The sequence below is a fragment of the Canis lupus genome, chromosome 10 (genome assembly GCF_011100685.1).
Source record: "Canis lupus familiaris isolate Mischka breed German Shepherd chromosome 10, alternate assembly UU_Cfam_GSD_1.0, whole genome shotgun sequence".
In the NCBI taxonomy this organism is placed as follows: Eukaryota; Metazoa; Chordata; class Mammalia; order Carnivora; family Canidae; genus Canis; species Canis lupus.
This window is the reverse complement of record NC_049231.1, coordinates 48218738-48244422: the sequence shown is the minus strand read 5'-3', so window position 1 is coordinate 48244422 and position 25685 is coordinate 48218738. Positions and strand designations below refer to the sequence as shown.

Below are 25685 nucleotides of genomic sequence, written 5' to 3'. Positions count from 1 at the left end.
CTAATGGAGCAGAAAAAGTGGTGAATACAAGGACATGCAAACTGATGGTGAAAAATTTGTTTGATGATAGAAGTGAGCAGAGAAGACATTTGAGAGTAGCTGTTTCTATGACCGTTAAGTTTGTTTAACATGCAAAAGGATTTGCTCCCTCGTCTCCCAACCTATCACTTTAATTGTAGTCCACTAAATACACGCTCTGCCTCGACTAAAGATAGGAGAATATAGAGCTAACCTACTAATGACATTACTGCTAAAGTGGGCACAGATGATTCCTTACAGATAAACATCTGAATTTCCACAAAAGGCATTAGAGCACCTCGTGGATGATGCACCAGGCAAGGATATGCTTGGGTTCCCTGCAGAAAAGTCATTCTGTCTTAATCCTAGGTAGCACCTATTAAATGTTTACTACACACTTGAATCACAGCACACAACAAAATGTACTTCCTTTAAATCAGATCATTGTGTGATTGAGTTTTTAAAAACTTCACCCCTCCCACCCTGGTTGCAATCTAGTTTAGCAGCCATTTATTCAAAATTTCTCTGGCAAGGACCTATTTTGAAAGAGGTCTGGAGAACAGCAGCAGTTAGATGTGAGCCTCGATAAAGGCTCACTTTTCATTCATAGTCAGAGCCTAAATGTGCTCTTCTTGTACCTAAACAGATAATAAGCACTCAGTACACTCCTCCTCCTTGACACAACACATTGAGACTAATCACACATAATTGGAGAGGAGGAGCAGAGGGCTGGCCACGCTATTGTGTCCAGAGGACAAACGGTCAGTTTATGAGGCTTTGGGCTGATGTAGTCATTTCTTATACATCCATAGGGAAAAAAACATCCTGTTTAAAAGGAAAAAAGAGAATCAGTGAGAGAGACAGAAAAAAAACAAGATGGCAGATTTAATACAATTAATTTGAGGGAGATGAGAATGATATGCTTTAATTTTTTTTTTAACCAGGAAAGAATCAGGATGTTTGCTTTTGTTTACAGATTTAAAAGTGCCACCACCAGAACAGAACAAAGACCGAGATAGTTTTTTTTTAAAAGGGCGGTGGGAATCACCAAAAGAAATTCTGTCACAATTAGGAGGAAAAAAATTAGGTTTCTTGTAAGTCCAATTCAAATCCCAGGTTGTTTGTAGATATTTAAAAACAAACAAAGGTTTGGTACAAGACGAGCAGATGAAAAAAGAGGAGTCCAGGAGGGCTGGGGAATGATGTGAGTGAGGACAGGTGGACCCTATAGCCCACATGTGGGATGTGGCGAATGTTGTGGGGGGGCTCACAGATCTCGGGGAGCCAAAAGCTCGCTGCACATCATACCCATCACAGATTTCTGTTTTGGGGAAAATATTCCCTGTGAACTTGGTGTTTTCTTCATCTTTTGAGCAGCTGAATCTTCTATCCATTTTTGGTTAAAATAAGCAGAAGTGGGTAATGAAGGTTTTCTTCATAGACGCCCTGGTTTTCCTTTTTCAACTGGAAACAATAATAGAACAAAAAAGGTAAGGAGATTCAGATTAGGATTTTTTTTTTTTTTACCAGTAGCTTCTAGTATTGAGTATAGTGAAGACTTCTTATTTGAATATATTGTCCCGGTAAATAAATCACACACAAAAAAGCAACTCAAAGTAGTTCTCAGTGGTGTTGGCATGATAGTACTATGCATCCATCAAGCTGGAATCTTTCCTTGGGCGGGGGTAAGGAGGAGGGCAGGGGGCTTTTTCATAAATAGCCAGACTGCATTTGTGACCTCTGTGAACTGTGAGGCACTTCAGTGAAGGGAGAGCTGGAGGCTCGTTCAGCTGCACCAGACCAGCCATTTGGCATAGAAGTTTCTGTTCTTGGTCTATGCTGTCCCTGGGCCCCTGGAGCAAGGCAGGCAGGCATTTCAGATCATTTGGAGACTGGCAGCGTCTGGGCACAAGGGATGGACTTCCCGCTGCCTCTTAGGGGTTTTAATATTAATGGTAATTTTAAAATTCTTTTCTCTGAGGAGGAAAACATAGTCCAACAATTAGAGCTTCCACACCATTCAAGTGAAGTTCTGAGGGCCTTTCCAGGGTAGATTTTAAAATCCAGTCAGAGTTCTCAAATCTAGAGTACTCTTTTCCTTATTTGGCTAGAAGAATTTTGACGGTCATGTTTGTATTTATTTATCTTAGCAAATAATAATATGCTATTTATAAAGACAAAATTAATGTTTTTGAAGTCGGTACTTTTGAGCCAATTGCTAATTCATTTTTAAACTGGTAAGGATCAGAAAACAAATATTCCTTTAAGTATGCATGGAACCAATTCTTTTATTGTTTTGAATCAGATTACTTCCCCTCCCCCTCAAACGAAATGAATGGTTCCAATGTGACATTTTCCTGGATTAGTATAGGTCTAGGGCATAATAACTTGAATTTTTTTGTGTTTCTTCTAAATCGTATTCCCAAACTGTGACATATCCTCACTGTTAAGGACAAGGAGCAAGGAGCCTGCTTTTCCTTTCTCCCTGGGGAACAGAAAGCCAACTCCATCTTTACTTTCTAATCCATGTTCATAAGAAATGATGGTGGTACAATCACTGCAGTAACTGCATTCTGTTTCCTTTGATGGAGTGTGCTTTGTTTATAGTTGATTAGTTTGTCCACCTTAGAGAGATCCTCTGGATTTCTTTTACCACCAAAGTCGTGACAGTGTTAATCCTAAACACACGGTCCCTTAACATCACTCTTAAAAAAAAAAAAAAAAAAAAGCCAAGAAGATGGCTTCACAAACTTCCCAATCCAAACCCACTAACCAGGACCTACCAACTGTAAATACCTTTGTTGCCAGTTGCCCTAGTGATAGAAGGAGCTCACTGAAATATTTTACAGAGGGAAGAGGGGGCCAAGCTAGCTCAATTCTTCCTCAGGGATTGGGGATCAGGGAAAGTTGATTACTCAGCGTGAGTCAGCTGACCTACTCACTCACAATGCACTAATATACAGAGACTCAAATGAGCTCTTTATAAAGTCCCTGAGGTAATATGTGGGATAAATAATTCTTCTGCAAATATGGGTTAGAAATCACTTTTAACTTGGATTCTGTGCTGACCTCTGGAGGCCAAAGCAGAGGCTTCCTTGCTAGAAGGGGCCAGGGGCCAGCCCCGTGTTGACTGTGAGCCCTTCCCGTGATGAGGAAGGGCTGACAACCCTCAAAGGCAATATTTTACCCCAGCAGCAGATTATTTCTGCACCAGGTCTGTTATATGAGGGCACTCGAACGCACCCAAACGAGGCTGTTGGGAAATACTTGCTTTCGATGAGGGAATGTGATGCGGTTTAAGAATAATTCCCTTTATGCAGGCTGTACTTCTTCGCTCAATGAATAATTATAATTTTAAGAAACAGAAAAAGCACCTTGGGAAAAAAAAATGAACAAAAAGCACGTTGTGAATAAAACAATTTTTCAATTTCATAGGTTAAAACAGGGTCTTTGAGGACTGAACTAAATTATATAGCAGCTATTAGTAGCATTATGCTTTACTTCCTAATTGGATGTAACACGCTCAGCCTCGCCACGGCGCTGCGTGAGCAACAGCAGCAGGAATGGAGTTCAGACTGTTTACCCTTTACAGTATCCACAATTATCAACAGCACACCACACAGATTATAAGCACCAGCCACTTGTAATGTGGCATTTTGAATAGATAAGCAGAAGTGCAATATGGGCCATGCTTTTAACACAATGTACCGACTTCACCAACGAGCCCAAGCCTGCTCTCATGGCTAAGCATAAAAAAAAAATACAGAACAGAAGCACACCGGTGGCCTCGCGAAAGTTCAAAAACAAAAACAGAACTGGGGCACGTAAAATCATATTTCAGAGAATGCTGGCGCGGCCGGGAGTGTTTTCATCAACTAATCTCAAGCCGGCTGCAATCGCCAAGTTAGGTCTCCACCTTGAGAGACAGTGTGCTTCTTGTCACATTCTAAAGGTCCGGAGCCACAGCACTGGGCCCCGGCACTGGAGTCCCAGCCTGGAGGAGGCCAAGAGGTTGGGTGGGAGAGGGACGTGCTTTTATTTTCTTTCCCCCGTTGCCTGGAAGGACAGGAAGGCAGGCTTTCTCAAGCGCACTCCACCTTGGGCTGCCTGGATCCCGAGCACGCTGGCTGCATGGTGTGGGCACAACCGAACAAAAGCACTGGCAGAAAAGTGCAGAATGGCACCGTTTTGATTACAGGCTTGCTTTTTAACGGAAATAAAATTTCACAGTTAACAATGAGGGGTGAAAAGTTTAAGAGGCAAAGCTGTGCCTCCTGATCACTGACTGTTAATCAGCTTCATGGGTGGTTGCCTAAATCTGTAGATTTTTTTTTTTTTTTTTTTTACCTTGCACTACTGCCAAGATTGTAACTAATTTTTTTCTTCCCTCCCCTGTTGTAAGAGGAGGGGTGGAAAACTCGGCATAGAAGCCAGCTGTGTATGAGTGACGTGAGGCGCTAATGCAGAGGGCAAAATTAAAATTCATGAATCTCTTCACAACCATTTGTGTAACAAGATTAAGACGGGACAGCGGAAAAGAGCGGCATTATCAGGCGTCTTACAGTCCTCCAGCTGGTTACGCTCTATTCCAACACAGTAGGGCTAAGAGGATAACACGCAGCCCGAAGGAGAACGCGGCTCCTCCGCTCGCGAGCAGCCTCGGCCCGGGACCGTGGGGCTTTGGCCAGAGATGGGGAGGAAGAAAGCTGATTGCCGCGCAAGATGGAAAACTTTTAAGCCCTGGCTGTTAGCACGCGGCAAACAAAAGCGGCCCGGGTGGAGGTTCCCGGCGCGCCCCCGGAGCCCCGGGCGGGCGGGGGGCGGGGCGCGGGGTCCCCAGGGGGCGCCCCGGGGCAGGAGCGCGGGGGGCTCCCCCCGCCCCGGGCATCCTGCGGCTGCAAAGGGCACCTCCACGTGCGAGCGCGAGGTGGGGCGCGCCAGCCTGTCACCGGCCCGGTGGGCACGGTGGGCACGGGGTCACCCGCGCTGCTGGAGCAGGTGGGCCGGGCATCCTAGGGCATCCTAGGCTTCGGGTACCCGGGGGACAAGAGGCACTCTCTTGCTAGAAGCAGGAGGACACCGACCGGCTGCAACTGCTGCTGCCTCCCCACCCCCCACCCCCAGGTTAAAAATACACATCGTGGGTCCCTGTTTCTACGGTTCATCAGGGCGCCCCAACCCTGCAGAATATTCCCCTGGCGGTTCCACTTCCCTGAGAGACAAATGCAACTCTCCGTCCTCACAACCTAAACAGGAGGGAGGCTGTTTCTTAGTCCAGGCCCGCAAAGTGGAGAATTTAACTTTTAAGCAATTACTAATAAGATAGAGAAACCAAGGCCACCTGGTTAATTGCGGCAATTTACTTTTGTGGGACCAGCCGGTCCACGGTTACTCATGGAGTACTAACTGTGGGTTGGTTGCACAATACATAAACTTAAGAGGCGTCTTGAGCGATTTATGGACTGGGCTATGCTTAGCAGGGTAGTGTACTGCATTGGAGATAAAAAGAGGAAGTTGCTGTCTGTTAGGCACTGACAATCTTTTTTTTTTTTTGGCACTGACAATCTTAAGTTCTAGACAAAGGGGAGGTGGCTACTAAGGACTCGCATGTCCCGAGAACACCTCCAATGGTGCAGGGTGGAGATGGGGGGTATCACTGCTGAACATCTCCGCTGGTGGAGAAACTCTTGCCTGTCTCTTCTGATCTGTGACTGAAAAACTGAAAGCATTTGTTCTTCTAGGGGGAAGGTGGAAGACATGGGATTGAAGCAGCCATCACCTGATCCCTGAAGCTCTAGCCTGACCCAGGAGAGAAGGCTGTTTTTGTCCCTTTGGGGTAGAGGAGCCCAAAGGGCCAGGAGAGACCCTCTGCCAGAGAAAGCCCTCAGAGCCTTTCCTTTGAATATGGGGAGGGGTTGCAAAAGGGAAAGCCTCGTTCTAGAGTGGCAGGCAAGATTTGAGTAACAAGCCATTCTCTTTTTTATTTTCTGATAGTAAGCAAAGGGCAATCCTACTGTCCAGAGGAGGTGATTTTACCCTTTCAGTTCACAAAGCATCACTGCGACCCCCGTCCACCCCTGCACGGGGGAGTGGCTAAATGAAACCTTAGAGACCCCAAAAGAGCGAACCCATCTCCACAAAGTGAGGATTTTCTTTCTCTTGCCCAAAGATCAGATCCACTTTGCATATAATTTTTTTAAAAGTCAAAATACTTCTCTGTTATATCATAGTCCTGGGTAATAAAGAATGCTATTCCCATTTTCCCAGGAGAAAATTAAGGTCGGGCCTTTACTTTTCTGCATTCGTGACTTGTAAAATCATGACAAGTTCAAAGTCTTTTGCCAAGGTCAGACTAGCTCAGAGAAGGGAGATTTCTGTAAGGCACAAAATTACAGAAGTAATATATGTTATATTAGTAAGTGTGATATGTATTAGCAAAGGTGAGATTCCTAAAAAAGTTTTCAGTGGAACGCTTGCCTCTCAGTGTCCTATATTGCTCTATACCTATAAATAATAAAAAGGCTGATAACATTGCTTTATGTAAGCAAGCTTAGAAATCACTCTCAGATAAGTGCTTTTGACCTAAATCTTGTAGCTCCTCGATCTGACATATAACCCCACAACTGTGAAATTCTGTATGAGATTTAACAGTCTCAAACTGCCAACTGACCCAGCCATAAAGCAAGCAGAGATAAAGATTTACAGTCCAACATGATACAATTAGACATTCACCTTCTATTTATTTCAGTACAGCTGAGCAGTTAACCTACTTAAAAGCCGAAGGTTTTTCATTAAAATATAAATGCTTGTTTATCATTCATTCTATGCCACCTCCCCTGCATCCTACAAATTAGTCTATTATGAATGAAAAGATTAGTTTGTTTCAGAGAAAGGAGTAAACAGGAATGGTTTCTGTAAAATCCTTCTAGACATGCAAAGATAAAAGATGGCTTTACCACACAAAATAATCAGATACAAATAGCTGTTCAGAAGCAGCACACCTAAGGAGTACTTTAATCAAATATTTAGGTTACCTGCCAAAAAGACCATGATCTCTTCAAAATGCAATGCGGATTAAAGTGTTATCTAACACAAGCAGAAAACTAACCTTGGAGTGGAAGTTTGAAATGTGTTCATCATAATTTTCATGTCTTTGGATGGAGAAATCAGCTTTTTCAGCTAGATTGCAAAACTGGTTTAAAGTATTCCCTCGGCGTGGGGCGAATACCATTGCTTTCCCCTAGAACATTCAAAAGGAAATTCACACATTTTAAAACTGGAAGGCAACCAAACATAACAAACACTGGGTAGAGCATTTAATGCACTGCTCTCAGGTAGGAAACACAATTGTTCTTGAGATGTCCACACAGGATGGACATTCGCAGTGAGAATAATTTCAAGGGTAGACAGACATCAAGCAAGAAAAAATATGTACATTTCATATTCAAATGTTGCTATGTTTTATCCTTTTCAAATAATGCATGTAATAAACAAAATGTGGCTCGAAGTTGGTATTCTGTACAACACACACCTCTCTTGGGTCCAGTGGTTCAAACCATCAACTAGCTTTTAGAGTAACTGGTCCCTGGCAGTGCCACCCACCTTGAGATGCCTTAGCTGTTGCCAACATGTCCACAACACAGCTCCAGGGCGTGTGGCAACGGATGCTTATACATGTTAGCTTATCGTACCCTGGAAATTCAATACCAAGTAATCCTCCGTAGAGGCAAGTGACTGCAATCTCTATTAGGGAATTTTCATGTTTCAGTACCGCCAACAGGCTTTTCTGTGACCACGCTGTCAGAGACAAGGCTACAGGGTCTTCATTTCCAACTTCATTGAATCCTTCATAATAGTCATCATTAGAGCAAAGCAGCTCCTCACGGTACTCAAATGACTGCTTTTCAAAGAAAGTGGTATAATGAGGGTAAACACGCTTTTCTAAATAAACTTGCACAACCTCATGAGATTGTTGCAGTGGGGAGAATGGATGGACTTGAATACGATATATACCGGATTTCAGAAGACTGACCTCCTTGATGTCCATTTGCTGACTCCCGGGGGCATGTGGACCTTTCCTCGCCCTCCGAGACATGCACAGGACAGCTGAACTTCAGAATCTTCTTTTGTTTTTGTTTAAAAGATGACTGTATGCTTCTGTTAACTTCAAGGTTATACTTCACTTCTATGAAATGCCACGTCGGGCTTTGTGGGACTCATGAAAATATATTCCAGTTTCCTACGAAAGGTGGTTTCTCATTTATCACTGCCAACTATTTATTGAGCATCCAGTGCATGTCAGGTGTCGGGATAGGGGCTCTATTTGTCTCACTGACTCTTCACACCACCCAACAATATAGGTATCATCAGCTCCATTTTATGGGATGCTCTGAATGGTTGAATAGTTGACCAAGAGGATACAACCAGCAAATGATTGGACACTTAGCTGCCTCCAATGCTGACGCTCTTTCCACCACACGACATTGCCTCCTTATTAGTAATAGTGATGGCAATAATAATAATAACAGCTACCACTGTGTGAGGTGCTTCACACGCCTTCCCTTTCATTCCATCAACCATTTTCTCAACGACCTTGTGCGGTAGACATTACATTTTACAGATGATTAAACGTGCAGCAAAGGCTTTAAAGAATATGAGGAGGAATATGTGGCAGGAAGGGTTCTGGGCTTAAAAAGAATCTCCACCATTACACAGCTGTCACCTCAGGAAAATTAGAAGTGGGGGAAAAGAAAAGCTACAGAACTGTTGAGCTAGAAGGGACCTTGGGGATGACATAATCCAATCTCCTTAGTCACCCCAGCTGACCCATGGAGGTTTCTCACTCACCAAATGGGAAGAACAAAGCCTGCCTCCCCCAACCCCGGCAAGTCGTGAAGATCAAATGAGGTGATAAATATGAAAATAATTTGAAAAGCAAGGTTACGTAGATATAGACTAGAAACATCTCCACCACTTAACAGTGTCAGAAAGATTTTATCAGTTCTCTCTCCCTCTCCTTCCCTCCTTTACCTGCAAGAAAATACAGTGATACAGTGTCCTGGACATCAAGTGTGTTTTCATACTGTGTTTACATAGACATGTACACACTCAGGCACATAATTATAGCAGCACCAATCATGCCACCACACTTAAGTTTCTGTCAGCTTTTCCAATATTAATTGCTATCTTCAGGCGTTTTTCAAACTTAACAGCAAAAATTCATTTTGATGTGAAACCAGATATAATACATGGTCTCGGCAGGGGAGCAAAAGTCTTCATCAAAAAAGGGGGGGGGGCGGAAATACTAGTAGGTCATTTTAGTCATCTCTACTAAGAGCTGGTTGCCATTCTGGATTTTTAAATAATGGAAGTTGTTTTATTTTAAAGTCACCTGCAAAAGCGGTCTTACAGTTACAACAGAAGAGTTGATTTTTAATAGGTATTATCTAAGCTATATATCATAATGTTTACGTGGCTGCAGGGCTCTTGGCTGGGCTGCTGTTTACATTTATGAGTACACGCTCCCCATACCTCACCCCCTTGTTGGTCGGGGTGAGCTGTAGGGGGACCAACTAAGCATATGGCAGCCCTCTCCACCCAGACGTCTCTCCTTCTCTAGGTCTTCTTCTAGCTTACCTGTCCTTCCCTAACAACCCTCTAGAACAGCAGCTGCCTCCTCATCACTCTCTACCCTCTTCCCCCTTTTACTTTTGTTCTTAGCGTTCATCACCACTAACACACATTATATCCTTGTTTGTGATTGCCAGTCTCCTCTGGCTGGAATGTACATTTTGTGATGACGGGATCTTCTAATGTTTTATTCACTGCATTTTTCTCAGTGTCTAGCAAACAGTTGACTCTCAATCAGTATTTATTGAGAGAATAAACTAAATCCAGATGTTGAATAATCTGAGAAATGTGAATCTCTGGAATTGCTTATTCTTTAGAAGAGATTTTCTCCAAGAAGCTTTTATAGAGTGAGTAGCTCTGCTGGGATTTCAGAGGGCAGCATTCTGTGCACAATACTGTACCCACAACAAAGACAAAGAGTAAGCAGTAGTTTTAATCTCTAATTACTCAGTTATGGGTTTTAAAATGTTTTCTTTTTCATTTCATTGAATACAGACTCTTTTGAGATGTGAATCAATATTTAGGAGGGACAAATAGTTCATCATCTGTTCATTCAATAAACAGCCACTGAGCGCCAGCATCCACCCCATAAGGAATGGTTTTAGATTTCCCCGTGTCCTCAGTGGAGCAGGACACACTGGTGCAATCAGAGGAATATGCCTTACAATTTAGGCTGCAAAAAATCAAAACAAGAAAAAAATATATGGATTTCAAATTAGCTCATCACTTTAGAAAAATTATTTTCAATTTACCAAAGCCCAACTTTCTAGGCATTGGAAGTCAGAGAATTATCTTAAACTCAGAATGAACACTCAATTGAATGTAAAATTTTGACTGATGGGCAGAAATTTGAGAGAATTCATTTATCCCTGGAGAGGAGAGACGAGTAGTTCCACTAAACAGCAATGATATTGTTTACATCGTGAGCTCACTTGTTGTTATTTTGCTAGACTAATCTATACTCATATATTAAAGGGTGTGTACTTCTGGAAAAAATAAGTATGCTTCAGATTTCTTTTAAAAGGAATATGCTATGCCAGTGAAATGCCTTTATTCCTGTTTCATTTCCAGGCAACCAACTATTAAATACCAATTACATGTTTAAGCTTATGTTTATTTTTTCTTTACCTGGTTTCTGAGATGCCGCCTTCTTCCCTTACATCTCTCTCAACCCCCTTCCCTGGCTTCTCCACCTGCCTCTTGATTGTCAGCGGTCCCCACGGCTCTGCCTACTTTTTCTCCCTGTTCTGTAAAATTCTAGGAAATTGTACCAAAGTCCATGACTTCAGTTCTTACTAATACATCAGCACTCCTGAGTATATATCTGGAGCATTTACCATAGTCCAGGGCCCATCCATGTTTTTAAGGAGCCTGCTAGGTCTAGGAGGATGTTCTGAAAGTACTGTTAACCTATGCCGTCTACAGGGAAACTCAGGACCTTTGGCCCCAAACTCCTTCCCCATCCCACACTGAGTACCTACTACGTACCAAGCCTACGTACCATACCCTTCACCTTCAAACCAAAGCTGGAAACCAGGGAATCATGGCGTTGCCTGTAAAACCCTCCAATGCCACATTCCCCCCCCACCTGCATCATTGTCATCTGCCATACATGATTTTCAGACAATGTTCCAGTTGCTTCCAGGGTGACCAGGGAGACCTAGAGAGGAAGTGTTAATCTTACAACCAGTTTAACTACAGCTGCTTCACTTTTAACTGTTTTATAACTGGGGTGATGGCTAAAACTGTTTTGACCAAAAGTTTCTGCCATTTAAAAAGGGATCGACAACCACTGGGTAGCTCTGGGAAGGCAGGTGAAGCCCAGCATGACCTGACACATGCCTATATCTGCAGTTCTGGTTCTGGCCATTCCCTCCCGCACTTTGAGCTCCAGGCAGGCCAAAGTCATTGCAGTCCCCCAATTTGTTCCTTTACGGACCCCACTTGCAAACATTCCCTTGGGTGAAATGCTTCTCTTAGCCCTGCTTCTTTGTCTGCCTGGTCATCCCTCCTCATTCTTCAGCATCCAGATTAGACACCCTGTCCCCAGGATGCCTTTGCTGACCACCCCTGGCCTCTACGCTGTGCCTCCCCGCTGTCAGCCACTTCTGCTTTCCACTTCCATGGCTCACCCTTACCTCTGCTATCGCCTTAACCCACGACACGGTCAGGTAACTGCTCGCTTGCTTGTTTCTCACGTTAGACTGTGAGCTCCTTTAGGACAGTATTTTGTATCTTACTCTATCCTCAGGTCCTAGTACAGCATCTGGCATCTGAGAGGCACACAGGAAATGTCTGATGAATGAACTCCTCAGTGAATATCTCCATCTTCAGATCTTCACTATCTCCTAATTGGACAATCCCGAGCACAAGCTGGTCCACGATGGTGCCCTGAGGAGCTTTGCTGCTTTCAAGCTCTCTCTTACTCCATTGCAGCCTCTGTGCTGGCCAGTCGGATCTTTCTAGAACCCACATCTGACTCTACCACTGCTCAAATATTGTCAGTGGCTCTCTATTACCCATATAATAAAGCCCAGTCTCTTCTCAGAGTATCCTCAGCCTTTCATAAAATGGACCCCAAACTAACCTTTTAACTTCTTCTCTTGCCCCTCCCAACCCTAACCCCCAAACCACCCAGATTCTCACACTCCAGCCAGAACAAACTTCTTGTTGACCCTAAAACACAAGATGCTCTATATCTGTGAGCGCTGTACCCTCCTCACCAGGGATGCTACCTTTTAGTCTCCTTCCCTGAGGCTGAGGGTGCCCTTCTCACTATTCAAGACCAAAGTCAAATGCCACTGTCCCTAGAGAAACCTTTCTCAGGCAGTCAGTGACTCATCAATTGCGTTGTGATTCCTGGTAGCTCAAGCACTAATCCGCCTTACTAAACTGAGATTCTCCTAGTGCTCATGATTCATATGCAGACCCACACCTCACATTCCCAGCACAGTGCCAGATAGTAGTTGCTCAACAAATGCTTGTTGCATCACGACAGAGTCCAAACCCCTGAGTATCTCACATTCTATTGAAGATATAAATTAGGAAGATTGCCAAAATGAGTAAGAGCAGCACCATGCTATGACCAAGGGCTGGGCTGTTATAAGCCATTTTGCACTGTCCACTGTGGTTCTACCTGTGTGTGTCTGTTACATTTCCACAACCAGATTATAAATACTTTGGGGGCAGAGGCTCAGCACTATGCACCTGGGCAGACCTTAAGAAAGTACTTTTAGAGCTAGGCCCCTGCTCTGAGGGTCTTAAAACCACCTGGGGACTCTCTATTCCTACAGCTGGGAGAGGCAGGTATGACTGAACACAGAGTCTCACCAAGAACAAGGGAGGATTTTTTGGGGCCTCTGACCCAGAGAGCAGACAGGAACAGAGGGGGCCTCCAGCACCACCTCAGTTCCCCGCCCTGAGCCCACACTCACAAGGCATTTCCCTGAGATAAGCAAAAACAGAGGTTTGTACAGATGTGTGCCGAGATGTTGGATTTTTTTAAAAGGGAAGAAATCTGTCTGGTCTTCCATAATCAGAGTCCATGATTTACATTTATAGCACTCCTTGCATACAGGTGGGGCTCCAGGAATTTGGCATTTAGTTAGGGACAGTTTCTAAAGGTTAAATGAATTCCAAGGTGATATTTTTTGAATTCTTGGCAATTGGTGAGCAGCAACCAGCTGGAGGGCTGTCAACACTGCATCTCCGTCCATCTATTTGTGGTTCTGAGTAAATTCACACTGTCGAGCTGGCTCGGTGTCCTTTCCTGCACCGAAAACCATTTCAGAGGAATATTAGTGGATACCATTTGTTGGTTGTCATTTCCAGGCTAAAGTTCAACTTGCAGGTTGCTGTGGCTGTATTTTAAATTACATTCTGGCCCTCTGATATCAGGCATTGCTGATGTACTTTAAAGAACACAACAGCAGGGGGTCACCTATCAATCATCAGCAACAAGAAGCCACTCACGGGAGGGAAAAAAGGGGAGGGGTTGTGGGGGGAACATTGCTCCTTGGAATAAGTAAATTTTGCTGACCTCATTCCGTTTTTTAGTATCTATTCTTTTCTTCTTACCTTTGGAGTTTGCTAGAGGGTTCCCTGCAGTATTCCGGCAGGAGTCAAGTGTTTTGCAGCTACTCTCAACCAACAAGTTGAGGGAAGTTTCTATTTGGGCCGGTGGTAAACACTAACTGGTGAAATTCGGGGCTCCCTCTTGTGACTTTGCAGCCACAGGTGCCCATGTGGCTGAGGATGTAAGCGCAGCCCTGGGATCTGACAGTGGCACTGGGCCAAGCCAGGAGCCCACTGTGGTGGCTAGGTTCTCTCTGTGGTCTGTCACCCTCCCTGATGAGCCCATTACAGAAATCTGAAAGCAGCAAAATTCCTCCTCTCCACCTACCTATTTTGCTACTGGGTTGTAGCACTCCAGACCACTGATTTGCCTTAGCTAGAAATCAAGGAACTGCACACCCTGAAATGGTGAAGTTCATTTCCTCCCACAGCTCGCCACCTGCAACCTCTTGTTCTTGCACACTAGCAGTCATCTCTCTCATCTTGCTCCGTCTGCAGTAGAAAGTATCATCTTCATCCAGGTAGACAGTCCTCTTGGGGCCACTGAGGGACCTGATGCAGGCATGCGGGACGTGGGTGCAGGGGACATGCAGCAGCAGGTGTGTACAGGAGTCACCAACGTTCATGTCAAGAGAATGGTGTGCTTCCCCCCTCCCACCAGCATTTCTGCAAGGAGAATGCCCCCTGTAATTCTGCACTCACCACAGTCAGAAAGTTTCTCTGGTTCTTCTAGGTCACAAGAGCTAACATATATTCAGAGCCAGTCACACTCTAAAGCTTTCCGATGCATTGGCTTGTTCCCTCCCCATTTTACAGATGGGAAACTCAGGCTTCATGAGATGAACCCAGTAGGTGGCAGATCCCAGATCTGAGCCTTAAGCTTTCGGGCTCCAGTGTCCAAGCACAGTTTCCCTCCATAAGGAGGACTTAGAAGAAAATAGGGTGAGAAGGTAGTTCCAGAGCCCGCTAGTATTAATCAGGGACCAGAATTTGGTCCTCCTGTCAGCCAAGTCAAGGTCCTTTTGGACAAGTGTCTCATGTGTATTAACCCTGACAGGGTAACACAGCAATAAGGAAGAACCAGTTTTCATTCTGGCGTGCATCCTGTGTGCCAGGTGCTGTGCTAGGCATTTCCCTAGGTAACTCTTTTACATCAGCCCAGATGAAGGACTTACACCTCCCTCACCCTGAGGTAATGAATCTCAGGCTCAGAGAGCCTTGACAGGAAGAGCAGATTTGCCTTGTGTGTGCAGATATTTCTGACTCTTTCCACCCTCCACAGAAACCAGGGCCCTCCTGTGAATCTGAAGCATTTGGCTAGGGTGCAGATTTTCCGGAGCACTCTGAAAACTTGCTGCATTGCCCACTGAATTTGCTGAGCCCTGAATGTCCAGGAACTCAAGATCCACCAATGTTGCCTCTCAACTTGTGGCCTCTTGTGGCCCCTACAGCACCAGGGCCATAGCACCATGGAGGAGTTGTCTTGGGCTCAAGAGAACGCTGAAAGCAGCTCTAATTGTAAGGCAGTAAACCTTGAATGTTATCTTGGTCTTAGACTGTGATTTCTCCAACATCTCTAACAAGTAGGGGGAGAGCTTCTAGAAGCAGAACAGCCAGTCCTGAGAGCTTGGAAGAGGAAGGGTTCCGTTTTTGCTCTGGTTACCCCCAGCTCTGGGAACTCTTCCAGTCCGCAGGCACAGGATATGGAGCTGCTGGTGGCCACTGCCAAGTGTGTGTGACCCTTCTATGGCCCACCTGGTGGAGGCCCCAGGAGTGCAAGTGCCCTGCCTCCCCCGAGCTCTCAATGGGGATGAGATTCCTGAGCAGTGATTTCAGTATATCCACGTGCCACTCACAGCTTGGAGTTCCTCTCATATGGTGGGTCTTGTACACCATAGGCTAGAACACCCGGCAGCCTTGTGCATCAGCCATCCTACTCCGGGGCCCTGGCTCTTCTTTCTCCGAGCTAACAGTGTCAGCTGTCACTAGGAGGGCTGCTGTGTGAAGCCACACTCCGGGCAAGGTTTAGGGTTTAATAAAGGGTACAGGAGAGCTGCTAGAGATTCCAGTCCAGTCTGCATTTAGGACTATTCACAGCCTGGACAGTCTTCTATTGTAAATCATTCGAATGACTTACAATAGATCCTAGGTAAATCATGCAAGTCTCTGCAAAATGGAGTATTTGCCACAAATAGGCTTTGAAGGGTGTTGGTGAAGTACAGTTTGTGCCGTGTGAGATCCAGAGTCCTTGAAAGCATTGTACTTTTGTATGATACATTTTCACAGAGGCCTTTACATCCAAGAATCTCCATGCCCTCTCTGAAAATCCTGACCTTGCAAATGCTCACAAGAATCACCCAAGGCTAACAGGAGGGATGAAGAGGCCCCCAATTCCTTCTTCTACCCTCAACTTGGGCTGCTCACTCAACCATGGCTGCAGCCATCAATAGACTGGAGCATGCCCCTTCCTTGCCTCAAGACCTACTACCCGCCTCACAGGGGGAATTGAGAAGGCCAATTTAATTTAATTGATTACCACTTACCAAGCTGTGGTTACTCCTCTGAGAGGCCTATTTAAAGTTTCTGAGCTATATAGAGATAACAAAATAAAAAGCAACAGTGTAAGGCAAAGGACGATTATCAAATTGCTCTGGGGACTTTCAATGTGAAAAAGATATAAAAGAAAGATTGAAAGGTATTAGTCTGGAAGTCTCACCGAGGTCAGAAGACTAGAGCAAACCTTCTTAAAAAGACTTTCGAAACAAAACTTCAGAAAATACTCTCCACACACATGCACACTGCAGCCCTTTCTCAGATAAATATGAGTTCCTGTCTTAGACTGCATTAACATTGTTAACCTATTTTAAATTCCTATGGCACAGCAAGAGTCTTCCATACTTATAAGATTTTTTTTTAAATGCATGAGCTTTAAACTCGTTTTCTTACTTTAAATAGATGTATATTAACTCTCCGGTTAGGCTGCAGGACCTCCTAGCTTAGTGTAACAGCCCAACAAAATAAGAGTGGCTACAAACTCTGTAATTTACTCACAGGCATAAATGGATATATAAATGTAAAAATGTGCACAATATTTTATGCCATGCTTGGCTTCATTGTGACCTAATGTTTATAATATGTAAATAATGGCTTCCTTTTAAAGCGAAGAACTTTTAATATACAGATTCATCTGAAGTCCTTTTTCTTTGATATAAACAGAAAGAAAAAGAAAAAAAATATTTTTTTGCAATAAATAAATACCCAATGACAAAGGTTACCATTGAAGGGATTTAAAATGACAGAAGTCAACAGAAAACTTTCAATATCATACTTCTACTTTAATATGAAGATATTGTTATCAAAGGAAAAGACTCAAGAAATTCTTTGATAAAAATAATCTCACACTATCTTTGAAGCGGTTTCATTCATTTTACTACCCACTGTGTTCCTTATCAGAAGGCCAAGGGTAAGAAGTTTCCTAGTTATGATTAGGAAAGAATCTGATAGATCAGAAGACCCAATTGAAGTTGGACATAATAAGTATTAAAGTATTACATGACATTAATCCTGCCATTCCATTACTCTCTCCATCTTTGTGCACAGACTAATTATTCTGAAGCCAGTGTTCAGGAGAAAATAGAAACATACTTACTCTGGGCTGGAGTAATCTCTTTATTGCATCAACAAGGCTTGCTCTGTATTGGTCCAGAAACAGGCTGACATTGAGAAGAGAGCAGAATCCAGATTAAATTGGGTTTCCAAGTTTAATGATACTAATGGAGGTAAGTACAAGGGTAATTACACATGTTTACTCAACACCAAAAAGGGAGAAATTGTTTCCCTCCATTCAAGTGTCTCACTGGAAGAAAAAAAGATTGTGGTCAGTGTTATCCGACCAAAGCCAAGTCATCAACGTGCAATTGGCCAGGATTCACACATGACTGGGCCATGTGTTAGTGTTAAAGGGATAAAGTCTAAGCTGGTGTTTGGGGGAATCATCTGGTTGAGATGAAACACTTCCCATCATTAGAGCCTAGTCTCTGTAGACCTGGGCCATTGGCCCACTGAGGGTACTGTGAGGCCACCCTCCAGAAACAAACACCTGTGATGCCCAAATCACAGAACAGATCTCAGGTGATGATGGTCTTTAGTGACTAAGAACAGTGCTGAGGTCAGACTCAACCAACGACTCAGGAGTAAACAGTTTCAAAAACAAAGACCAGATTTGGGCTAGGTGTCACAGAGACCACAGCAACTCTGGGTTTTTCTCCTTTGACTTTCACATTGATTTTTTTTCCCCCCACTTCTCTGTGATTTTTCATTTTCCTCCTTTGGTCTTTTGAGAATTTCTATTATTGCTCTGTCACTCCTTTGGTTGGGTCAGTCTGCTTGGGGCCGATTTCCCTTCTCTGGGACTTGTGGGCTAGAGCACTGAGCAGCCTTGTGCATCAGTCATCCCATGAGGGGCCTCCATGGAGCCCCCTATCCCCCACCCCTTCTAATGCTGCAGTTTGCTGTAGGACCCTACTCCTCATATAGCATGAGTAAGTACCACCTATTCTAGGGCCCTGCCTCACCTTATCTGAGCTAAGGGTGACTATCTGCTGTTAGTAGGAGGGCTGCCATATGGAGTCACACTACAGGCAAGTGGGGAGTACAGTGTAGGGTTTAACAGCACTCCGACTCTGACCTTTCTGCTATATGTGAGGTCTCCACAAAAGGCCTCAGTTTTCCTGGTCAGTAAAGGCCCACCTATTTAGAAAAAAAAAAAAAAAAAAGGCCCACCTATGTGGCTGATATGGCCATCACATCGATAATATATATTAGCTGACAAATATTTGTTGAATACCTACTATATACTATGAGCTGTTTCAGGCCCTGGAGACAAGCTAGGAATAAAATAAAGAGCTTCTGGTCTCTATTCATTTATGCGCTGCAAGTGCTAGCACAACATATACACCTAGAAGGAACTCTGTAAGTACCTGCTCACTGGCTGACTAGCAGATCAACATGGTCCTTGAAATCAAGCAGCCTATGTAGAGTGTTGGTTTCAGTGACCCTAAAACAGGGTGTACACACTCCTTTACTGGTATTAAGGAAGAATAAACGCTTAGGTAGGAATGTCTCACCAATCCAGTTCTTTCCCAACTCTCTCTCTTTTTTAAAAAAATATTTTATTTATTTATCCATGAGACAGAGAGAGAGACACACACACACACAGAGACATAGGCAGAGGGAGAAGCAGGATCCTGGGACCCTGGGATCACACTCTGAGCTGAAGGCAGATGCTCAGTCACTGAGCCACCCAGGCGTCCATTTTCCAATTCTCTCATTTGAGAAAGAGGAGTGGGGATAACAGTTTATGAGAATTTGCCAAGAAGTCAGTGCTTGGGTTCAACTACGGTGTGTTCGCTAAAAGATTCTTCTATAAAAGGATGTTTTGAGCAATGGAAAAAGAATCCTTTCAAGATGAGTTAGAAATCATGTCTAGAATGGGAACCTTATCCCACTCCATCCATCAACCAGGATAACCTGACAATGCGCGAGGGGAAAATTTTCGTATCATTCCATTAAAAAATACTTAAATCTTAGAGTGTAGAATGTATCTGATTCAAATGCCTGTAAGTCATACTAATTGGTGATTAATAATCATTAAGGGTTGATGAGAAAGGACTCAAAATCTGTGTGGTTTTTAAAGTTTTCAGGACTATATACCTTACTCTTTAGTGAAGTGATACTATCTTAAATTTTAATAATTAAGCATCCTGTTGTATGTGTGTGTATTTTTTAAGATTTTATTTTTAAGTAATCTCTACACCCAACATGGGGCTTGAACTCACAACCCTGAAAGCAAGAGTTGCACACTCCACCAACTGAGCCAGCCAGGTGGCCCTCTGTTTTTTTTTTTTTTAAGAAGACTAATTGCTGTAGGAAAATCTGTCAGTTTCTCAGGCCTGCTGGAGAGCTGGCTGGTTGGGATATACAACATTAAGCAAAAGAGCAGTCTTCAGTTTATACCTGTGCATCCTATAGGATGCACAGCAATTTCTGTCACCAATAAATAATCAGCCCCTTAAAAACCGAGCTTAAAACGTAATCTTATAAAGAACAACAGTCAACATTGGTGACGTGACAAAGATATTAACATTGCAGCTCACTGGAGAATGTGACTTAAACACTCAAGCACCCATTCCAAACACAGTTGTTTGAATGGTGATGTTGTCTACTCCATCCTTCCAAATTAAATTTCCTCAAAGCAATTTCTATCATTCTTGAATAAGCCTTTATTCCCAGCAAGCTCACCTTTCTACTTACCTCTGATGCAGAATTTATAATGCTTTGTAGGATATGTCATATGAGCAATTTCAATGTGCTTTAGTGGGAATGATACATAATCTGAAAATTCACCCCTTAAATAAGTCCTAATGGGCTCAGAGAACAACAGTAGCTTAAGTGGATCTACTTAAAAAAGGCTGAGTGGGTCACTGATTAGAATGGAGATAGCATTTCAACTCTCCCTTCCGTTACTGATCAAAATACATGGACAGTCAGTCTAGTTTGGCCATTAAAACACACACACACACACACACACACACACACACACACACACACACACGACCCTCTATGTAATGGACTTGTGGAATCAACTTGCTTTGTTCCATTGATCTGAATCACAGATTTCTCGACAAAGGGAAGGTACCGGGCCACCACTTTCCCTGCCTCCCATAGGGTCAGTCAGAGTTTTACGCAGAGCGCAGGCATCTACTTCTCTACTCAGAGGGAAATAAATTAGTGTAGCCGACAAAGAGGCATTTCTCTGGGAGCATCCACAGAAAGGAGACCTCTGTGTAATCTTTAAGGTGATATGTGAAGTTAAATTCCTTGTTGTAGATTTAACTTGCAGCAGAAGAATGGCCTCTAACAGTTTTTATCCACTGATGGTTGGGGAGCCGGGGACTGATGGAGGTTCTGATCTCCCTTGGGGCTCTCACCCAGGGGGCCCCGATCTCTGGCAGTCTGTTTATCTTCTCTGGGACTGAATTTTAGGTATGAGGTGAAAGGACTGGCTGCATTCGTGTTAAAGGGTTTTTCAGGTGTAAAGGTGGTGATTTAGAACTATCCATGATCACAGCATCTGGAAGAAAATGAAGATATTCCAGAGGCTGTTTTGAGAAAAAAAAAATTCTTCCATAAAAATACCTTAAACACCAAACTTTTTTCATAATTTAGAAAGACAAAAAAAAAAAAAAGAAACAATCCACTATATGTAGTGTAAAAATGCTAAGGGAGCCAGTGAGGTGGTGTAACCTTCCCCTGCCACTATGTCTCTCCGCCTTAAAGTCTCAGACTGTGTGTGCAGACATGGTGTGGACTGTCCTGCAGACCTAGCTCAATCATTGTGTCAGGCTATGGATGGCATTTCAGACCTGCTTTCCAAGCTTTTAGATAATTCCTATGTATGGAATCATTTTTTTATTTTTGCAGAGCTACAATAAACTGGAAGGCCATCAAACATACACTGAAAGCATTCATTGGATTAAAAAAAAAAAAAAACACAACATCTTACTTCCAGACTCTTAGATAATTGTGATTGAACAGGAGTGTAGAAAGGCAGGCTGAAAATTAACAATCACTTGCTATTCTCAACTCAGCAAGGACCGGGCTGGACTGCATTCCAGCAGAAAGGAACGCTTCTATGGAATTCGATGTTAAATAAGTCAACCAAGGAACTTAATAGGCAGGTTTTTTCCTATACCTGTGGTTGAATATTCTAATATTTTGATGTTTGTCAACAGCATCCTTTGCAGGTGTGGCTGTACCTCGATTTTTCCTTCTGTTTATTTCAAAGTTGACATTTTACAAGTTATTTAGGAACTGTTGAACCATGAAACTATATTTCATTGTCAAGTATGCTGAAAGGTGAAATAATGACTAGCTTTCACAGTTTGCCTCTTTATTTTATAATCTAGTTGAGCTCCTAAATGTAGATGTGAACTAAGAAGACTGTCTTTTCTGGGAAATAAGTTATTTCCCCCATAGCCCACGGGTTTATGAATGTTTGAATGTAAATATATGAATATATGAATGATTTAAAAACATAAACATATCACCCGCTCGTTGTAATCATGTGCATTTTACTTGAACCACAATGTGGGTTTGGAATAGGTTTGTGAATAGAGCTTGTTTTCATGTAAATGGGATCAAGCAGTACCAGTGGTTAGCTATTCAGAGAATCAGACAATGCCACCCTTGCTGGAAATGCTTCAATAAGGAATTTAATCCATGTACCTAATATTTGAACTCCAACTCTTGCTTCATATTCCTATGGCCTAATCCAGATCTCATTGACTGACAATAACCAAAGGGTGGTGTGAGACAGTGTGATCTATTTATGTGTGGCACCTATTTCTGCCACCGAGTATTTCAGGTTTCATCTTGGAGGTAGTGTCTAAAGAGAGGGTTTTTTGTTGTTGTTTTTATTCCCCTCCTCTGTGACACTGTAAAAAAAAAAAAATGCAGCATAGTCTGCCTGCCTGTCCCTAGAAACAGCACCCACAGAATAACTGACAGAGAGACACCAAATTGACAGGACATAAAGAGCGCCCAGAGTCTGTGCTTCACTGCTTTGCGCACAACATGCATATTATAAATATCACCGTGCTTTCTAAGTTTCTAAGCAGCTTACCCATCCCTGTGAATATGAAGAGAGACCATTACCAAAGCATTTCTTTTGGAAATAATATCAGCATTGCAGTGAGAGTAGCTTAATGTTTCACATTTACAAATGGGAAATTATAAACAGCCTGACATTCTGGCACTTACAACACCAGGGGGAAAAAAACCCAACTTAACACCTCACGCATAGAAAAGCCATTTATAAAATAAAACTTGGGTGTACTTAATTCATTTGAATCCGTAAATTCTCACATAGCTACTAAATGTGTGTGTGTGTGTGTGTGTGTGTACATCTAACATTGTACTGCGTTATGTATTTGTAATGAAAGTCTTCACTGAATATGCATTATGTATATCAGTTGTACGTGACCCTGTTGTTCGCTAGGGAAAAAAGACTATTTCTCAAACATGTTGTGGGGCTATTTTTAACCTCACCGAGAACATTAATCAGAAAAGAGCTTAAATCTTACTTCCTCTGCTTGTCTTTCTGGTACAAATAGGATGACATGGTGTGAGTGTCCATAACACAAGGTCTGACAAAGCCAGGCTGTTCTGATATTTTTGTGAAGGACACATTTAAACTCGAATCTCCTAGCCAGAGCTGACTTTCTCCACATGTCGGAGCCCACGGGTGCAACCCTCATCTAAACCTCCAAGAAGATGCTGCCCTCCTTCCTTCTTTCTGCTGCTCTCTGATCTGACTTTCATGCTTAATCTGATCTGATCCTGCCAGCATTATCTTCATCTGTGCAATGAAACCTGGAGGATCCTTTCTCATATTTGGTGAGGAGAGGCATTTACTAAATTACTTGTTCAAATCATATGGTGAGGTCTTAGCTCCTTATTTTTGGATTAGGTGAGGGATATAGCATTAGGCACAATATCAATGATTAGTCCAAAAGCTGTTTTTCCCTCTTTGGGTGCAAGGTTTTTCCGAAATTGGGTGCAAAGACACTAAAAGGGCCATGGAAAGCTAGAAAATCTCAGCTAGAAATAGAATAGGGCACTTATTTTCCATGGGGAAGTATTTTTCAGAAGAAAAAAAAAAAAGAAAGTAGATCTGATTCCAGTGACTTACATAGAGGAGTTACCTATTGAAAGTCTTAATTTTAAAATAAGAATAGTAATGACTGCTTGAAAATCTCATTTAACTCCCCTTGAGGGAAGTCATCTATCTCCAGGTTCTGGATCTTATAATTGGGTTGATCAATACAACAGAACTTCTTCAGAATCTGAACTTGTTGTGTTTTCAAGTCTCAAGTGTTGTAAAAACATAATGAAACTACAAATAAGATCTTACTCTTCCCGGGGAAAATATTTTTGAACTGTCAATGTTTCCATATGCTGAAATAGTTATTATTCAACACGCATGAAGGAAATACCTAAGATTATTTGAGATAATTATTAAGGTTTGATACATATTTATCCTGTAACTTAGGATCAGACTTCATTGACAGTAAGTAGACTGAGCCAAACAAGAAGACAAAATATCTAATGTAAATTATTTTTAAAAAGCAGGCACCTGACAGAGATTTTAATGTTATTTGCATAACAATAAAATGTAATGTTATAATTCCTGTTTTGCGTATAATTAAATATCTTAATTGAAGACACTGAAAATTTAGATAGCAAACATACATTTTAAGAAAAGATATTTCCCCAAAGATATTGCACAAATGGATTGGTTTGTCGGAGCATATATGTGTGTGTACACACATGTACCTATATTCCCTTATATCAATAGTCAGATCTCTCCTAAGAAGTAAGCTAATTGAGCTGTTTGTGTTGATAAACTCCTTTTTCTCCAGACTATTCCTCTCCGAGCCATAATTATTTGCAATTTGCCTAAGTCGTCCATTTACTGATACGTCAAGCATGAAACAGAGGCAATTCCAGAAAATGGAAATGCTTCTCAAAATCAATCTTTGGGAAATAATGTGGTAGAAGTTACTGTGTGATAGAAGACTACCTTATAACTGTCACATGGAGATGAATATTAATTTGTTGAGGTTAAGGTGGCTTTGTGCTTCATTTGTTGACTTTGCTTAGCCGTCAGCAAAGCAGCACAGCCCAATTACTCCAGCAAAGCTATTTTTCCTAACAGGACTTTTATGATTTTTATGTACTTACCAGTCAGCACACATAACAATGCCAAAATGTCCTTCCAGTTGAGAGACATCTGTCTCATTATCCCATCGTAAAACGCTTGAGGAGAAAAAGATTTTTAAAAATCATACTTAGGTTTTTTTTTTAACTTTTGATTTTGAGCTATTAACATTATTTTTTGTGGCACTTGAAATTATTTAAAAGGTATATACAAATTATTTCAAAAGGTATAATAAAAAAAAAAAACTAGGGATGGAACTGTCTGCTCTGTATTTTATTTAACCTTCAAATCCAGAAGAGGAGAATTCTCTATTTATATATAATAGTTAAGCTTGTGCTAGTTTTTATGTTTTTTTTTGGTAGATGAACCCAGGAAAAATATCTTATTTTTACTGTAGCCATTACAGTGAGTCTAGACTCTTAACATCAATGAGGTACATATTGAGATCAAAGTATTCCCCATCTGACTGGAATACAAATTCATAAAAAATAAATGATGTGAAACTTGGTGTATATCTATTTTGCCTGGCATGTCAGTTGCATTTCTTAGTGATGAAATGAGCGATCTGGCAAGATAGATGAAAAGAAAAGCCAAATTTCATTTGGTAGTTCTCAGGTTTTAGGCATATTTTAAAATTCACCCATCCTGACACTCAGTCTCCCAGAAGAAGATCAGGTTTTCAACCTCATATTAACAACAATAATTAATAACCATATTTAAAAATTCTAGTTGTGCTTATAAAGCTAATGAAAGATTTTAAGTTACTTTTATTTTTTTTAAAGATTTTATTTATTTATTCATGAGAGTCACAGGGAGAGAGAGAGGCAGAGACACAGGCAGAGGGAGAAGCAGGCTCCATGCAGGGAGCCCAATACGGGACTCAATCCCGGGACTCCAGGATCACGCCCTGGGCGGAAGGCAGGTGCTTAACTGCTGAGCCACCCAGGCGTCCCTTAAGTTACTTTTAATAATAATTGTGATGATTAGCATTTTACCATATTAAAATATTTTAACGATTCCTTCCTCCACACCAAAACTGATTTGCAGTGCTATTTTTCAAAGTAAAATTGTGCTCCTATTTTCTATTTTGATTATTATTTTAAACCAAACTGAATAAGCACATCTCATCCTGTCCAGTTATATTTGCTTATCTGGGTTCTTTATTTCTTCCACATCTTCCTGA

General features: G+C 42.3%; 1 protein-coding gene across 7 annotated transcripts in view; it reads right to left on the bottom strand.

The window, feature by feature from the left end:
* Window positions 1-907: 907 nt before the first annotated feature.
* CAMKMT (calmodulin-lysine N-methyltransferase) overlaps window positions 908-25685 on the bottom strand; it is a 390047-nt gene continuing 365269 nt past the window's right edge. For 6 of the 7 annotated variants that reach the window (XM_038551187.1, XM_038551185.1, XM_038551191.1 and 3 more), the window contains 4 exons: window positions 24526-24600; window positions 17372-17435; window positions 7127-7258; window positions 908-1482 (listed from right to left, as the gene is read on the bottom strand). In XM_038551187.1, the coding sequence (XP_038407115.1) occupies window positions 1405-1482; window positions 7127-7258; window positions 17372-17435; window positions 24526-24600 (349 nt within the window). In that variant the 3' untranslated portion in view covers window positions 908-1404. Of the gene's footprint in view, window positions 1483-3261; window positions 3393-7126; window positions 7259-17371; window positions 17436-24525; window positions 24601-25685 lie in introns of those variants that run through there. The other variant, XM_038551186.1, reaches the window with a different exon arrangement.